This window comes from Ornithorhynchus anatinus, chromosome 16, assembly GCF_004115215.2.
Source record: "Ornithorhynchus anatinus isolate Pmale09 chromosome 16, mOrnAna1.pri.v4, whole genome shotgun sequence".
Taxonomy (NCBI): domain Eukaryota; kingdom Metazoa; phylum Chordata; class Mammalia; order Monotremata; family Ornithorhynchidae; genus Ornithorhynchus; species Ornithorhynchus anatinus.
In genome coordinates, this window is record NC_041743.1 from 39,868,814 (window position 1) to 39,884,998 (window position 16,185).

Consider the following 16,185-nt stretch of genomic DNA (forward strand, 5'->3'; position numbering starts at 1 on the left):
TCCGTCTCCCCCGATTAGACTACAAGCCAGTCAATGGGCAGGGCTTGTCTCTATCTGTCGCCGATTTGTCCATTCCAAGCGCTTCGTCCAGTGCTCTGCACCTAGTAAGCGCTCAATAAATACTACTGAATCAATTTATTGCTATTGTTCTTGCCTGTCCGTCTCCCCCGATTAGACCGTAAGCCCATCAAAGGGCAGGGACTGTCTCTATCTGTTACCGATTTGTCCATTCCAAGCGCTTAGTCCAGTGCTCTGCACATAGGAAGCGCTCAATAAATACTACTGAATGAATGAATGAATGAACAGACGAAGGAAAGGAGCAGCTCCTCGCGCCCCGTGGACGGGCAGAGCCCCAAACCGGCCGCGAGGGGGCGAGCGAGGGCGGGGGCCCGATAGGGCGGGGCGCGACCGGATTGGTCGGGGTTCGGTGGGCGTGGCCCGGGCGTTCCCCCGCCCCTCCCGCGGGGTCCCGACCAATCCGCTGTGGCCGCTCCGGGCCCCGCCCAATCAGAGCCCGTCCCGCGCTCGTCCCTGGTGGGAGGGGGCTGCAGGCGCGGCCATGGCGCCGGTCCTGGCGGGGCTGCGCGTCTGCCTCGGCCTCTTCTTCGCGCTCACGGGGGCGGCCAAGCTGACGGAGCAGCTCTCGCCCCAGGTGCACGCGCAGATGGTGAGCCGCGGGGGCGCGCGCCGGGCGGTTTGCCAGCTCCCGCGCGTGCACACGCCCGTGCACACGCCCCTGCACACGCCCCTGCACACGCCCCTGCACACGCGCGATGCGGGGCCCCGGGGTGGAGGGGGAGAGCGGCAGGATCCGGCTCAGTGGCAAGAGCCCCGGCTGGGGAGGCCGAGGTCATGGGTTCGAATCCCCCACTCGGCCCCCTGTCCCGCTGGGTGACTGTGGGCAAGTCCCTTCACTTCTCTGGGCCTGTTACCTCCTCTGGAAAATGGGGTTGAAGATTGTGAGCCTCACGTGGGACAACCTGATGACCCTGTATCCGCCCTAGCGCTTAGAACAGTGCTCACAAATACCAACATTATTATTATTATTCTCCGGGCCTCAGTTCCCTCCTCTGGAAAATGGGGATGAAGATTGTGAGCCTCCCGTGGGACAACCTGATGACCCTGTATCTACTCCAGCGCTTAGAACAGTCCTCTGCACAGGGTAAGCGCTTAAAAAATACCAACAGTATTATTTCTCTGGGCCTCAGTTCCCTCATCTGGAAAATAGGGATGAAGACTGTGAGCCTCCCGTGGGACAACCTGATGACCCTGTATCCACCCCAGCGCTTAGACCGGTGCTCTGCACCTAGTAAGCACTTAACAAATACCAACATTATTATTCTCATCTTTCCCCTTGCACCTTTTGCAGGGCTGTGAGCTCGATCTAGAGGGTCCCAGTCATGCATGCATTCAGTTAGTCGTATTTATTGAGCACTTACTACTAATAATATTCATTCAGTAGTATTTATTGAGTGCTTACTATGTGCAGAGCACTGTACAAAAGGCTGAGACAGTACAAGGTAATCAGGTTGTCCCCAGTGGGGCTCACAGTCTTAATCCCCATTTTACAACTGAGGCCCAGAGAAGTGAAGTGACTTGCCCAAGGTCACCCAGCTGACAAGCGGCAGAGCTGGGATTAGAACCCATGACCTCTGACTCCCAAGCCCGGGCCCTTTCCACTGAGCCACGCTGCTTCTCGGGCAGGGTACTCTACTGAGCGCTTGGAATGGACAATTGGACCACAGAGACCATCCCTGCCCAGCGACGGGCTCACAGTCTAAACGGGGGAGACGGACAGCAGAGCAAAAATTCATTCAATCGTATTTAGTGAGCGCTGACTGTGCAGAGCACTGTACTAAGCGCTTGGAATGAACCACTGGGCAACAGAGACCATCCTTGCCCACTGACGGGCTCACAATCTAAACGGGGGAGACAGACAACAGAGCAAAAGAGAACAGAACAAAAACAAGACGGCATCCTCAAGATAAATAGAATCAAGGAGATATACACCTCATTAACAAAATAAATAGGGTAATAAATAATATATACAAATGAGCACAGTGCTGAGGGGAAGGGGGAAGAGAGGGGGAGCAGAGGGAAGGGGGGGCTCAGTCGCCCCTCTATTCCTAAACCCGTCCCCTGCCCTGCCCCGTCCCTTGGGCTCCAGGAGGTCCGTGGGTTCCTTCCCCTTTGCCCCTGGAGCAGCCCGCCGGCCACACAGGTGAACCAAAAGGTCAGGCCTGCCCGGGTATCGAAGTCATTCATCCATTCAGTCGTTTTTTTCGAGCGCTTATGGTGTGCGCAGTACTGTACTAAGCGCTTGGTGTTTCTTAAGCACTCACTACGTGCCAAGCACTGTTCTAAGCGCTGGGGAAGATACGGGGTCATCAGGTTGTCCCACGTAAGGCTCACAGTCTTCATCCCCATTTTACAGATGAGGTAACTGAGGCACAGAGAAGTGAAGTGACTTGCCCAAGGCCACACAGCTGACTAGCGGTGGAGCCGGGATTAGAACCCGTAATAATAATGATAATGATGGCATTTGTTAAACGCTTACTCTGTGCCAAGCACTGTTCTAAGCGCTGGAGTAGATACAGGGTCATCAGGTTGTCCTACGTTGGGGCTCACAGTCTTCATCCCCATTTTACAGATGAGGTAACTGAGGCCCAGAGAAGTGAAGTGACTTGCCCAAGGTCACACAGCTGACAAGGGGCAGAGTCGGGATTAGAATCCACGACCTCTGACTCCCAAGCCCGGACTCTTTCCACTAAGCCACACCGCTTCCCGGCTCTGCAATTTGTCTGCCGTGTGATGTTGGTCAAGTCACTTCACTTCTCTGTGTCTGGTGCCTCATCTGTAAAATGGGAATTAAGTTTAGGTCATCATGGCCACCCGCCCCCGGCATCCGACCCGGACAGGCGAAACCCAGCCTCCAACGGGGGGGAGTGGGTGAAGTGGGGAGGGTCTCTCCTTGTCCAGATTTCTCCGGGCCAGACCGGAGAGTCCGAGGAAATGACCCCCGGTTCGGCCGCGGAGCCGTCCTCGCCCCGCTCTCCACCTCCGCTCCACCCGCTTCCACTTCCTCACTTTGTCTGGGGGAGGAAATGAGGCCTGGGGTCTGAGGTGGAAAGCACAGACCCGGAGGAGGGGAAGGGGAAGCAGGGGAAGGAGGGGAAAGCAGGGGAGGGGGAAAACCGAGAGGGGAGGCGGGGAGAGAAAGCGGGGGAAGGGAGAGAAAAGCGGGGGGGAAGGAGGGAAAGTATGGGAGGGGAGGGAAAGCAGGGGAGGGGGAAAGGAGGGAAGGGGGGGGAAAGGAAAGGAAAGGACAGGACGCTGGGGAGGGGGAAAGGAGAGGAAGCAGGGGAAAGGAGGGAAAACGGGAGGGGGAAGCAGGGGAGAGGGACAGGAGGGAAAGCGGGGGGGGGGAAGGAAGGGAAGCAGGGGAGAGGGAAAGGAGGAAAAGCTCGGGGGGAAGGAAAGGGGGGTTGCAGAGGAGAGGGACAGGAGGGAAAACGGGAGGGGGAAAGGAGGGGAAAGAGGAAAGGAGGGAAAGTACGGGAGGGGAGAGAAAGCAGGACGGGGGAGGTGGGTGGGCAGGGCCAGAGCGGAGTTGGACAAGGACCAGATTGAGGGGTCTGTGACCCCGGGGAGGGAGGGCTCACTGCCTGAAGCTTGTTTGTGAAGCAGTTGGCAGTGGGGTGCACCAGCGCCGCGGTTTGGAGGTGGAAAAACAAGTTTCAAAAAGCTGCAGCAAAAGCTGGGCAAGGGGCCTGGAGCATCAGGCCCAGGGAAATGCTCCATCCGGGCCTTATCTCTGGTTGAACAGTTCTGCGAGGCAATATGGTTTCCACCGCAAGAGAGATGAAAATAGGGCAACATGTTCTAGTGGGGAGGGGGCTCCACTGAGTATCAGCAAGTCAAGGGGTCCACTCTTGGCTCTGCTCCTAACTTGCAGTGGTTTCTAAGGCAAGTTGGAAGGACCCGGGTTCTAATCCCCGCTCCACTTCTTGCCTGCGGTGTGACCTCGGGCAAGTCGCTACACTTCTCTGTGCCTCAGTTACCTCATCTGTCAAATGGGGATTAAGACTCTGAGCTCCACGTGGGACAAGGACTGGGTCCAACCCGATTTGCTTGTATCCACCTAGCAAATAGTAAATGCTTAACAAATGCCACAATTATTAGTGTTATTATTATTATTTCATTTACCCACTTTGGATATCAGTTTTTTCATCTGGACAATAGGGATAAACCAGGCCCAAAGATGTTTTGAGAATGAAAGCAGCATGACCTAGTGGATAAAGCATGGACATTGGCGGCAGAAGGACCTGGGTCTAAATCCCATCTCTGCCGTGTGTCTGCCGTGTGATGTTGGTCAAGTCACTTCACTTCTCTGTCTCTGGTGCCTCATCTGTTAAATGGGAATTAAGACTGAGCCCCAGATGGAACATGACTGTGTCCAACTTGATTAGTTTGTATCTTTCTTAGCACTTAATACATGGCCTGGCACATCGGTCGTGGTTAACAAGTCACGTTTTAAGAAAAAAAAAGACAAAGAGAACAACGTATCTTTCAAATGGAGATTCCAACTTTTTCCTCTAGACTAAGCTCGCTGTGGGCAGGGATTGTGTCTAACAACTCGCTTATATTGTACTTTCCCAAGCACTTAGTACAGTGTTCTGCACACAGCACTCAATAAATACGATTAATTGATGCACTGGCATACCTTTCCAAATCCCTGGCCCTTTGAGAGCGTTGCTCAGTCACCGAGGGTTAAAAGGGGCACATCCTTGACTTGTTTTTGCAGTAGTGGTGGTGGTTTGTGGGGAGACAGTCACACTCTCGCCCAGAGTCACACTGCTGGTAGGATCACTGAAATGTGTAGGCACAATTTCACACTATCTGTGTTTATCACCACCAACTACTTCCTGCCTGCAAGGAGCCTGAGCTGAGGCCTATAGGCCGGCACGGTTCTATCTCCAAGGCTGTCCGTCAGATTGATGGGCAGCTTTGCCACAGACCCAATTCTGTCAGGAAATCCCCAGGCTCCAATCTGTTCCCGGCTTTTTAAATTTTATTTTTTAAGGTATTTGTTAAGCGTTTATAATGTGCCAGGCACTGTACCAAGTGGTGGAGCAGATACAAGATAATCAGCTTGGGCTCTCAGTCTTAATCCCCATTTTACAGACGAGGTAACTGGGGCACAGAGACGTGAAGTGACTTGTCCAGGGTCACACAGCAGACAAGTGGAGCACTGCTTGGACTCCTCTCTCTCTGGGAAGCCCTGAGAGCCCAGCCAACATTAAACTTCCTGCTATTGCAGAAAGCCCAGTTCGTGCAGTTCGCCGACGTCTTTCCTCTCAAGGACTTGGGCTACCAGCCGGACCCAGACCGGTACCTGCAGGCGGTGGGCTGGATCGAGTTGGCGGCTGGCTTCCTGTTGGCTTTCGGACCCCAGCTGCTCCGAGAGATCAGCAACTTTGTCCTCACCCTGGTGATGATAGGTAAGGTCAGGGAGCAATAGTTATGATGGGGGAAGGGAAGCGAGGGAGGTAAATTGGGTAAATAATAATAATGTTGGTATTCGTTAAGCGCTTAATATGTGCAGAGCACTGTTCTAAGCGCTGGGGTAGATACAGGGGAATCAGGTCGTCCCACATGAGGCTCGCAGTTAATCTCCAATTTACAGATGAGATAACTGAGGCACAGAGAAGTGAGATGACTTGCCCACAGTCACACAGCTGACCAGTGGCCGAGCTGGAATTCGAACCCATGACCTCTGACTCCCAAGCCCTTTCCACTGAGCCACGCTACTTCTCTGGGTAAATAGGTTTGGTGGGATTCAGTGGATGAAAGAGGTCTGGAGGGGTCACCCCAGAGCGGTCCAGAAGCCTCCTTCTCTGCCCATCAAACAATCAATCGGACATATTTATTGAACGCTATGCGCAGAGCACTATACAAAACAGCAAGGCCTAGTGGATAGAGCACGGGCCTCGGAGTCAGAAGGACCCGAGTTCTAATCCCTTATCTGCCACGTTTTTATCGGGTGACCTTGGGTGAGTCACTTCGCTTCTCTGCGCCTCCGTCACCTCAGCTGTAAAAGGGGGATTAAGTCTGTGAGGCCCTTGTGGGACAGGTACTGTGTCCAACCCGATTACCTTGTATCTACCCTAATGGTTAGAACAGCGCCTGGCATGTAGTAGGCGCTTAACAAATATCATTAACAAAACAGGCAAGCTAAGCCCTTGGGAGAGCGCCGTATGGCAGAATTAGCGGACGCGTTCCCTGCCTATGGTCCCAGCTCCTCATTCCCCACCTTCCCTCTCCATCTCACTGTTCTGGCCTGCTTTTTATGGTAAGCATTGGCCCGCTGCCCACCTGGACACTCAGGGCAAAGCCCTCTCCACCACCGGCCCCTTCTCCCTGAAGGCAAAGATGCCTTCAGGGAGAAGCAGCGTGGCTTAGTGGAAAGAGCATGGGCTTGGGAGTCAGAGGTCATGGGTTTGAATTCCGGCCCGGCCACTTGTCAGCTGTGTGACTGTGGGCAAGTCACTTCACTTCTCTGGGCCTCAGTTGCCTCATCTGTAAAATGGGGTCGAAGACGGTGAGCCTCACGTGGGGCAACCTGATTACCCTGTATCTACCCCAGCGCTTAGAACAGTGCTCTGCACATAGTAAGCGCTTAACAAATACCAACATTATTATCTTTGGACGGCAAGGCAGTGATTGCCCACCAGGGGGCACTGTTGGATCAACAGTACTGTGCTGCATGTTCGGACTCGACCTATTATCGGGACCGGGGGGGGGGGGCAGCTTATTAACACCTGGGTCTAAATTCTCCTCCAGAATTAAGGTTTAAATGTGGCTCTACCCCCGTTAGGGGTGTCCAGAGGCGGGGAGGCAGATAGAGCGTGACCTAGGGATAGAGCTCCGGCCTGGGAGTCAGAAGGACCCGGGTTCCGATCATAGTTTTGGTACTGCGTGACCTTGGGCAAGTCGCTTAACTTCTCTGTGCCTCAGCTACGTCATCTGTATAATGGGGATTAAGACTGCATGTGGAACAGGGACTGTGTCCAACCTGATTAGCTTGTGTCTACCCCAGAGATTTGTACAGTTCCTGACACATAGTAAGTGCTTAACAAAAACCGTAAAAAGTAGGGTACTCACCTCCCGTTCACCCTTCTCTACACCCCTTCCTAAATCCCTGTTTTCTAAGGACATATCTGGGCCTCTGAGTCCTTAGGGTGCAGGGTCATGCCCCTCTCGTGGTCCCAGGAGCAGCAACAGATCAGAGGACCACGAAAATGTGGGTGGTTGCGTAAACTCTCAAGGCTGGCATCCCTTCTTACCACTCTCAGGCCTTTACCCCATCTGGACTCCCTCCACCTTCCTCTTTCTGCTCCCCCACTAACTCATTCTGCATCCTGCCCTGGCCCTGATCAATCAATCAATCAATCAATCAATCAATCAATCATTTATTGAGCATTTACTGTGTAAATGGTGGTTGGGAGAGTTCAGTGCAACAGAATTAGCAAACATGCTCCCTGCCCATAATGATTTTACAGTATAGAGGGGGAGAGAGACATTCATATGAATAATTAAATAATTTTTAATGCATAATTTAAAAATATGTATTAATTATAATAATTGTGGTATTTTTGTTAAGCGCTTATTTTGTACCAAGCACTTATTTTGTCCCGCTGGGGTGGATACAAGCAAATCGGGTTGGACACAGTCCCTGTTCCACATGCAGTCTTAATCCCCATTATACAGATGACGTAGCTGAGGCACAGAGAAGTTGTGGCACAGTCCCACTTGAGGCTCATAGTCTCAATCCCCATTTTACAGATGAGGTAACTGAGGCCCAGAGAAGTGCAGTGACTTGCTGAAGGTCAGGCAGCAGACAAGTGGCAGAGCCAGGATTAGAACCCCTGATTTCTGACTCCCAGGCCCGTGCTCTATGAGAAGCAGCATGGCTTAGTGGATAGAGCACGGGCCCGGGAGTCAGGAGATCATGGGTTCTACTCCCGGCTCCGTCACTTCTCTACTGTTTGACCTTGGGCAAGTCACTTCACTTCTCTGGGCCTCAGTGACCTCATCTGGAAAATGGGGATTGAGACTGTAAGCCCCACGTGGGCTAAGGAATGGGTCCAACCGGATTTGCTTGTATCTACTCCAGCGCTTGGCACATAGTAAGTGCTTAACAAATGACATTATTATTATTATTATTATTATTCCATGCTGCTTCCCAAATTAAGTGCTGTGGGGTTGGGGCGAATATCCAATGACCCCCCCCAGAGGCCCCTCCCTGTCCCCGGGCACTTTGCCCACCAGAGTTTGCAAAGGCCCCGGCCGCCGTCGTCAGCGGGAGAGGAAGAGGAGGCGAGCTGGAGAGCGGGCGGCTGTGAATGTACCGGGCTCAGCCCGGAGGGACGGACCACCCAAGCGTCGAGCAGAGGGGACTGCAGAGGGGCTCCGGCGGGAGCGGGCCCAGGAGACGGGGACGGTCCCAGGCGACCCACTTAAACACGGGCCTCGCCGAAAATGAGGGCCGCCTGCACCGGCGCTGCGTGTCGATTACCTCGGCCTCCCTCCCGGGCACGCACGCCCACCAGCTCACGTTTGCGAGTGGGCGGCTCCAGAAGGGGCTCCCGGTTTCCTCGTCGCCAGGATCTTGGGAGCGCTGTCTGATGTTCGAGGCACAGCAGCACCCCCCCCCCCCCAAACCCCCACATCCCACCCCCTGGGGGAGGCGTGGCTATTTCTGTCTCCAGCATCTCCAGCATTTCCGTGCGGCCTGGGGCTTCGCTGATTACGTTCGGCGCGGTCAGATCACGAAGCCTGTCCCTCCGCTCCCCCCTTCTACCGCTCCTTTCCTCCTCCCCCGCCCCACAAAGCTCCCTCGGTTTAAAGCCAACCGTTTCCGAGTCGGGAGTGGAGGAGGGGGAGGCCGTGGAGAGCGGTCTGTGGGATGAAATATTGCGTGAGGAAGGAAGGCTTTATCTCTTTCCAGCTCACCCAAGGGAGCCTCCCTGCCGGTCCTGATAAGGACGAAGGTATTTCTAAAGCGCTAACGGCGCCAAACGTTGTGCTAAGCGCTGGGTGGATGCGAGATGATCAGGTCGGATCCCCTCTCCCCCCTCCCCCCCGGCAACCCCTTCATCCTGTGGCACGTCGGGTGCGCCCCTGAAGGGTGTAGGGAATCGGGGGGGTCTAATAGGGAGGGGATCTCTCTTCATTCAGTCGTATTGAGCGCTTACTATGTGCAGAGCACTGTACTGAGCGCTTGGAAAGTACAATACAGCAATAAGGACAGGCGATCCCAGCCTACAACGGGCTCACAGTCTAAAGCACAGAAGCGAGAAGCAGCCTGGCTTAGTGGCAAGAGCACAGCCTCGGTCGCGGGTTCTAATCCCGGCTCTGCCACTTGTCAGCTATGTGACTTTGGGTGAGTCACTTAACTTCTCTGTGCCTCAGTTACCTTGTCTGTAAAATGGGGATTAAGACTGTGAGCCCCATGTGGGACAACCTGATGGCCTTGTATCTCCCCCAGTGCTTAGAACAGTGCTCGGCACATAGTAAGCACTTAAATATAATCATCATCATCATTATTATTATTATTATTAAAGGGAGGGACAGACATCAATATCAGTTAAACTGGAAGCGTGGCCTCCTGGACCTGTCCCGTTCTGGTTTACTTTGGGAGAGCTAAACTGACCGATCGGCTGGACCCTCCTCAAGAGTCCTTTCCATCTGGCCTCGCCTCCCCCCCGTCCCCCGGGCACCTCCCGCCGCCTCCCTCTTCTCAGAGGCCTTTCTGCCTTGTGCTCTCTGTCTCTGTGTGTCTGTCTGTGTCTCCCTCCCTTCCGCAGGTGCCATCTACACCCTCCTGGTGCTGAAGGAGCCAGTGGCCATGTGCGCCCCGGCCGCGCTCTGCCTCGGCCTTCTGCTGCTGCTCAACATCCGGGGCCGCGGGACCCGACCCCACAAGGACAAGTTCCAGTGATACCGAGACCCCCGGACCCGGCCGGGAGGAGGATGGAGACACCCCCGCCCCATCCCCCAAATACACACACACACACACACACACACACACACACACACACACATCAGGAGGGGAGGCCGCGGCCCTCCCCGGCCTTTGCACCAGGCTAGGAACTGGAGCAGAGCTCGGTGCTGGGACAATTGGGGTTATTTTTTTGAGAGGGGCATCCCTTCGCCCTCGACATCCCTTCGCCGGGCTCGGATTATGCAATCCCCGTGGCCCTCCCCCGGCCTCCCATCCCCATCGTTCTGCTGGGGTGGGGGCGAGTCTCCCCCCAAGGTCCACAACTGCCGTTCTACCCTTTATTTCCCTCCCCGTCCCCTCCCCCCAACCTCCTGCCTTTGTCCTTCCCTCCTCGCCCGGCCTCCGGCTCGCTTCTCCGGCCTTGGAGCTCCACCCTCCAGACCCCGGGGAAGGGGAAGGGGGGTGAACCCCTCGATGCTTGCAATAAGGGGTGGGGGGGGGCTGTCTGGATTCTACCCCAGCTTCCGGCCTTCTAAGAATGACGGGGGCACGTGAGCGGTTAACCCCCGCTGGCCTGTGCTAAAATGGGATGAGTCAAATATATATATTTTTAACCTTTGGGTGGCTGCAGCTAAATTTGGTCTTGGAAGATGGAAAATGTAGAGTGAACTTCCGAGCGAGCGAAGTGTACATGTGCGTGAGTGTGTGTAAATGCCTGCTCCAGAGGAGCCCCTCTCTCCCATTGGTCACCTATCCCTGGCTCTCCTGCAGAGGCCGTTGGAGGAAACCGAGGCAGGGGTCGGAGAAGAGACAGGCCTAACGCAGCAGAAGCCGACGCTGACAGGCCGGATTCTGCCTCCTCGGAGTCAGGAGGCGTTAAAAATGAAATGCGTCGGGCTCCAAGCCGCAACCAGGGTCTCTGGAGGGATTAAGGGTCGAGGGGAGGAGGGAAGTCGGGGCCCAGCCTCGGACTGGAGGGGGGGTGTGTGTGTGTGTGGGGGTGTGTGTGTGTGTGTGTGTGTGAGTGAGTGATGGAGGGAGCAACGGCTTCGTCTGCCACCCTCCCCGTCCAGCCGGGCTTTCATCTCCCCCCGGCCCTGAGCTCGCCAGCTGCCGCCGCTCCCCTGGGTGGCCCCAGCGCGGGGGTGGGGGCGGCTCCGTGGGGAGGGGGCCGCCGTCGGGTGGAGGGCAGCTGCCAAGGAGGAGAGGGGGCGGCAGATTGCCAGCTGCTGGGCGGAGGAGGCGGGGGGCCGAGGGAGCCAGGGAAAGCGTGCAGGGGTGTGAGAGGCCTCCGTTCCCCGGGGCCTGAGAGGCCCTATGTCCAGTAGGCCCTGTCAGGCCCGTTTCACACATTCACAGGTGCCCGGTCCTCCCCCCTTCCCCTTTCCTTCAGCTGCCGCCTCCATTTCTCCAGGGCTGCTGCTGCGGGATTAACCTCTGCCCCGTCTTGCCGCCAGGGCTCCTGGAGGCTGTGTGAAGGGGGGTGGGGGTGGGGGAAGAGGCCACTCCCCCACCCCCCTGCCCCTTAAAACCTTCCACCCTGTCCCCCCCGCCCCCAGAAAGCCCGGTGGAGGAGACATTAAGGGGTAAGGATGGGTTGGGGGAGTGGGGTGGGTGGAGAAAGTGGGGGATCAAGAGTTGGCTGGGCTGTGGGGGAGGATGAGGGGCCCTTGGGGCTTTGTGATGCTTCGACTTTGGCCATTTCACCGATCTGGCAGGGCAACACCAAGTGGACAATAGGAGGGATGAGAGTGGAGTCCCTATCGGAGGGGCGGAGAGACGGGGAGGTGGGAAATAGGGAAGAAAGGGAGGGGAGGCTCACAGAGGGAGAAGAAAGCAGGCACTCTTTCCCCTGGAGGCGGAGTTGGGGGGGCTCAGTGCCCTTTCTGGAGGGTAGATTAGGGGATGGGGCGATGACCGTGTCTCCCGGGCTCCCAACTCTAAGCCTCAGCGGCTGTGAGTCCACTGTGTCGGAGGCTGAGCTGGGAGGCCTGTGCTCAACGCTCTGCCCTCTGCACTCTGCTGAGGGTCTTCAGAATCCCGATCCTAATGAAGCGGTGGGGATGGGGGGGGGGGGTGTTCTCCAGGTGGTCCCACTTGTGAACCCAGGCAGGACGGCTGGACCCAATGTATCTACAAGGAAGGCCCCGCGGGGCCCCGAATAGTTGGGTGTCCTTGTAGAGGATCGTGGGTGGGGTAAAAAAAAAATGTTGCTCTTTGTTAAGCGCTTACTATGTACAGAACACTGTTCTAAGCGCTGGGGTAGATACAGGGTAATCAGGTTGCCCCAGGTGAGGCTCAACAGTCTTCATCCCCATTTTACAGATGAGGTCACTGAGGCCCAGAGAAGTGAAGTGACTCGCCCACAGTCACACAGCTGACAAGTGGCCGAGCCGGGATTCGAACCCATGACCTCTGACTCCCAAGCCCGGGCTCTTTCCACTGAGCCACACTGCACGTGTGCAAAATACGCCCCTCTGCAACTGTGACTTGGCTGTGTGACCATGTGCGTGCACCAATGCAGTAGGTGTGACAGTGTGTATGTGTGTATACAAGTCGGACCGGACCCCCCTCCCCACCCTGCGGGGGGACGAACGGTCAGGAGAGCACAGTGGGGCCACAGAGAAGAAAGAGAAAGGGACTGCGGGGAGCCGGGAGAAGGCCAGAGGGCGGGAGAGAGGCAAGGAATAATAATAATAATGTTGGTATTTGTGGATGTGGGTCAGCCGTCCACCCTGGACCGGACAACAGGGCTCCCCAAACAGTAACCCCCCCGATGATATCCCTCTCTCCCACCTCAAGACCTTATTTCTGGCCCTCCGTCCCTCGACCCCGCTGGCTGATTCAAGAGAGGACCATCCTGCAAGGCAAAGGGGGAATCTTCTCCAGGGCCGGAGCCGGAGCCTCAGCCCCATCTTTTCTGCTCCTCGGCCCCCCCGCACCCCCCCCCCCGACCCCACGCCTCGGTCGCCCCCTCCAATACCCTCGGGGTCTCAGCCACAGGGAGGCCAGAAGACAGCTGCTTTGGCCGCCCCCTCCCCCACCCCCCCTCAACCGCAGCTCCATTTCTCTTGGAATGGAAGGCCACTCCTCGTTAAAGAAGCGGCGTGGAGTGGTGGTCTGACCCCCACGGGCCTGGGAGTCAGAAGGTTAGGGGTTCTAATCCCGCCTCCACCGCTCGTCTGCCGTGTGACCTTGGGCAAGCCCCTTCACGTCTCTGTGCCTCAGTCCCCTCACCTGTAAAACGGGGATGGAGACCGCGAGCCCCACCGTGGGACGGCCCCACGCGTCCAACCCGGTTTGCCCGCATCCCCCCCGGCGCTTACCACGGTGGCCTGGCGCGTAGTGAGAGCGTAACGAATACCACGATTCTGACGGTGACGGAGAGGGATTTCGAGGAACGGGCTCTGGGGCGGGGAGGGAGGGGAGGGTTGGCGTACCGTTATTCGGACGGTGACGGGGATGGGATTTTTGAGGAAAGGGCTCTGGGGCGGGGAGGGACGGGAGGGTTGGAACACCACAGTCCTGATGACGATGGACAGGGATTGTGGAGGAGCGGGGTGGGAGGGGAGGGTTGGGGCTGGCCCGGCTGCGGGGAGGGGGGCTGCGGAAGGGCGGGGGGGGGGTCGGATCCCCAGCTCCCCACCCCTCCCCGCGCCCCAACCTCTCTCCTCTCCCGGTCCGCCCCCGCACAGAGCCGCGCCGGAGGACGGCGCCATGAACGGCAGCCTGTCGGTGGGCGGCTGCGGCCCCCGGGAGGACCCCGCCCGCTTCGTCCTGGTGCCGGCCGCCTACGCCGCCGCCCTGGGCCTGGGCCTGCCGGCCAACCTGGCCGCCCTGGCCGTGTTCGGCCGCGGGGAGCGGCCGGCCCGGGCCCTGCGCGTCTACCTGCTGAACCTGGCCCTGGCCGACGTCCTCTTCACCCTGACCCTGCCCTTCTGGCTGACCTACTACCTGGGCCGGGCCCACTGGCCCTTCCCCGAGCCCTCCTGCCGCCTGGCGGGGGCCGTCTACTACCTGGCCACCTACGCCGCCCTCTGCTTCATGACCCTCATCGGCCTGAACCGCTACTGCACCGTGCGGGGCGCCGGGCCCCGCCTGCCCCTCAACCGGGCCCGGGGCGCCCGGGCCGCCTGCGCCGCCGCCTGGCTCCTCTGCCTGGCCTGCGCCACCCCGTCCCTGGCCTCGGCCCGGGCCGTGCGGCCCGGCCCCGGGGGCTCCACCCGCTGCTTCGAGCACGGCTGGGCCGGCCGCGGCTTGGCCTACGCCACCGTGGGCTTCTTCGCGGCCTCCTTCCTGCTGGTCCTGGCGGCCTACGCGGCCCTGGCCCGGGCCCTGGCCGCCCCGCCGCCCGGCCGGGGGGTCCCCGCCGGCCCCCACCGGCGGCTGGCCCGGGCCGTGGTGCTGGGGCTGCTGCTGGTGTTCTCCGTCTGCCTGGCCCCCTACCACGCCATCCTGGGCCCCTGGGTGGCGGGGCGGGAGGAGGAGGAGGAGGAGGGGGCGGCCGAGGGCTGCCGCCCCCCGACGACCCTCGACGTCCTGCACACCCTGAGCCTGGCCCTGCTCAGCCTCAACAGCTGCCTGGACCCCATCGTCTACTGCTTCTCCGTGCGCCGCTTTCGGCAGGACTGCTGGCGGCTGGGCTGCGGGGGGCGGCCCGGCGGCGGGGCTGCCTCCTGACGGCCCCCCGCCCCGCCCCGCCTCCGTCCCCGGCCGGAGGACCGTGGCCCGGGGGGACGGAGCCCGGGCCCGCCGGGCCCACCGAGGTCACGGGGGCCCGGCCCGGCTCCGCCGCCCGTCCGCTCCGTGGCCGCGGAAGGGGGCACCTGACCTGTCTCTCGGGGCCTCGGTTCCCTCGTCTGCCAAACGGCGGACTGGGTCCCACCCGATTTGCTCGGATGCGCCCCGGCGCTCAGTGCGGCGCCCGGCCCTGAAGTAAGATCTTAGATACCGCAATTATTAGTACCATTGTCCGGTCCCTGCCGGGGTGGGAGGGGGAGAGGTCGATTCTCTCACTCGCCCCGCCTAAAATGAGGGATTATCGATAGCAGTAACGATCGTGGTATTTGGTGAGCGCTGACTGTGGGCCGAGCGCTCTTCTAAGCTCTGGGGTAATCAGGTGGTCGCACGTGGGGCTCACGGTCTTCACCCCCATTTTACAGATGAGGTAACTGAGGCACAGAGAAGTTAAGCGACCTGCCCGAACTCGCCCAGCCGACCGGTGGCGGAGCCGGGTTTAGAACCCACGACCTCTGACTCCCAAGCCCGGGCTTTTGCTTCTCGATGAAGGAACTCGTCTCCCGGGTTGGGTGGCTGCGTGAGGGGGAGGTGGGTGGTGTCCAGCAGGCCACTCTGGAGGCAGTGGGGGGGGGGGGGCGCGGTATCCAGTACACGGCTCCGGAAGAAGTGGAGGGCCTCGGGCCTGCTCCGCCCCGGGCGGAGACCTTTCCAGAGCGCAGGAGTGGGGAAGGCTGTCTCCAGTCAATCAGAGGTATTTACTGAACTCCGAACTGAACGTCGAACTAAGCGCTTTGAAAATCGAGGTGCTTTCACCCGGCTTCGATCGGGGGGGACCTTCGGCGTGCAAGGTGAATGTGATGACCACCTCGCTCCATCTCTGCCCGGCTGGCTGATGGGCCCTGGATCCGAGAAGCTGGCCCTTGGGTCTGAGTGTGTGTATGTGTGTGTGTGTGTGTGTGTGTGTGTGTGTGTGTTGGGGAGGGGGGGTGGGGCGTCCCCTGCTCCAGGATTCTTGCTCTGGGCCAGTGTCATTCCTGTCCTGGAGTCTGACATTCTATTAAAAGCCCCAAAGGAGGGTCTTGTGTTTCTACTTTAATCCCCCGGGTTGTGGAATAAGGGACGGGAGCTTGGGCGTTGGGCCCTCTGGGGCCAGGAGTGAGCGGGAACCCCCTCCCGCCTTATTTGGGTTGTCGGGGCAGTCAGAGATGTGGGAATAGAGGAGTGAGGACTTATCACCTGTCTGATTCAAGGTAAGGATAGAAGAGATGACATCTGTACCGGAGGCAGGAGTATGGATGAATTGACCCCTGCTCCTGGGCCAGGTGAATCTGCGACTGGTTCCTTCCAGGAGGGATGGGATTCTCTGTTTCTCTGACCTCCCCTGCAAAATCCCTGGAAGAAGTATCCCCAGATCTTCCCCAAAATAGGAGAAATTGGCC

The 16,185-nt window shown here is 58.3% G+C and overlaps 2 protein-coding genes across 2 annotated transcripts; both read left to right on the forward strand.

The window, feature by feature from the left end:
• Positions 1–541: 541 nt before the first annotated feature.
• On the forward strand, positions 542–10,625 carry TMEM35B (transmembrane protein 35B). The gene is made up of 3 exons (XM_003430404.4): positions 542–667; positions 5,321–5,501; positions 9,870–10,625. Exons 1-3 carry the CDS (start codon positions 560–562, stop codon positions 10,001–10,003), a joined length of 423 nt encoding a protein of 140 aa, XP_003430452.1. The 5' UTR covers positions 542–559; the 3' UTR covers positions 10,004–10,625.
• Positions 10,626–13,723: 3,098 nt separating this feature from the next.
• On the forward strand, positions 13,724–14,686 carry LOC114817164 (platelet-activating factor receptor-like). Its single transcript, XM_029080285.1, has one exon. The coding sequence runs from the start codon at positions 13,724–13,726 to the stop codon at positions 14,684–14,686; it is 963 nt and encodes a 320-aa protein (XP_028936118.1).
• The last annotated feature ends 1,499 nt before the right edge of the window (positions 14,687–16,185 follow it).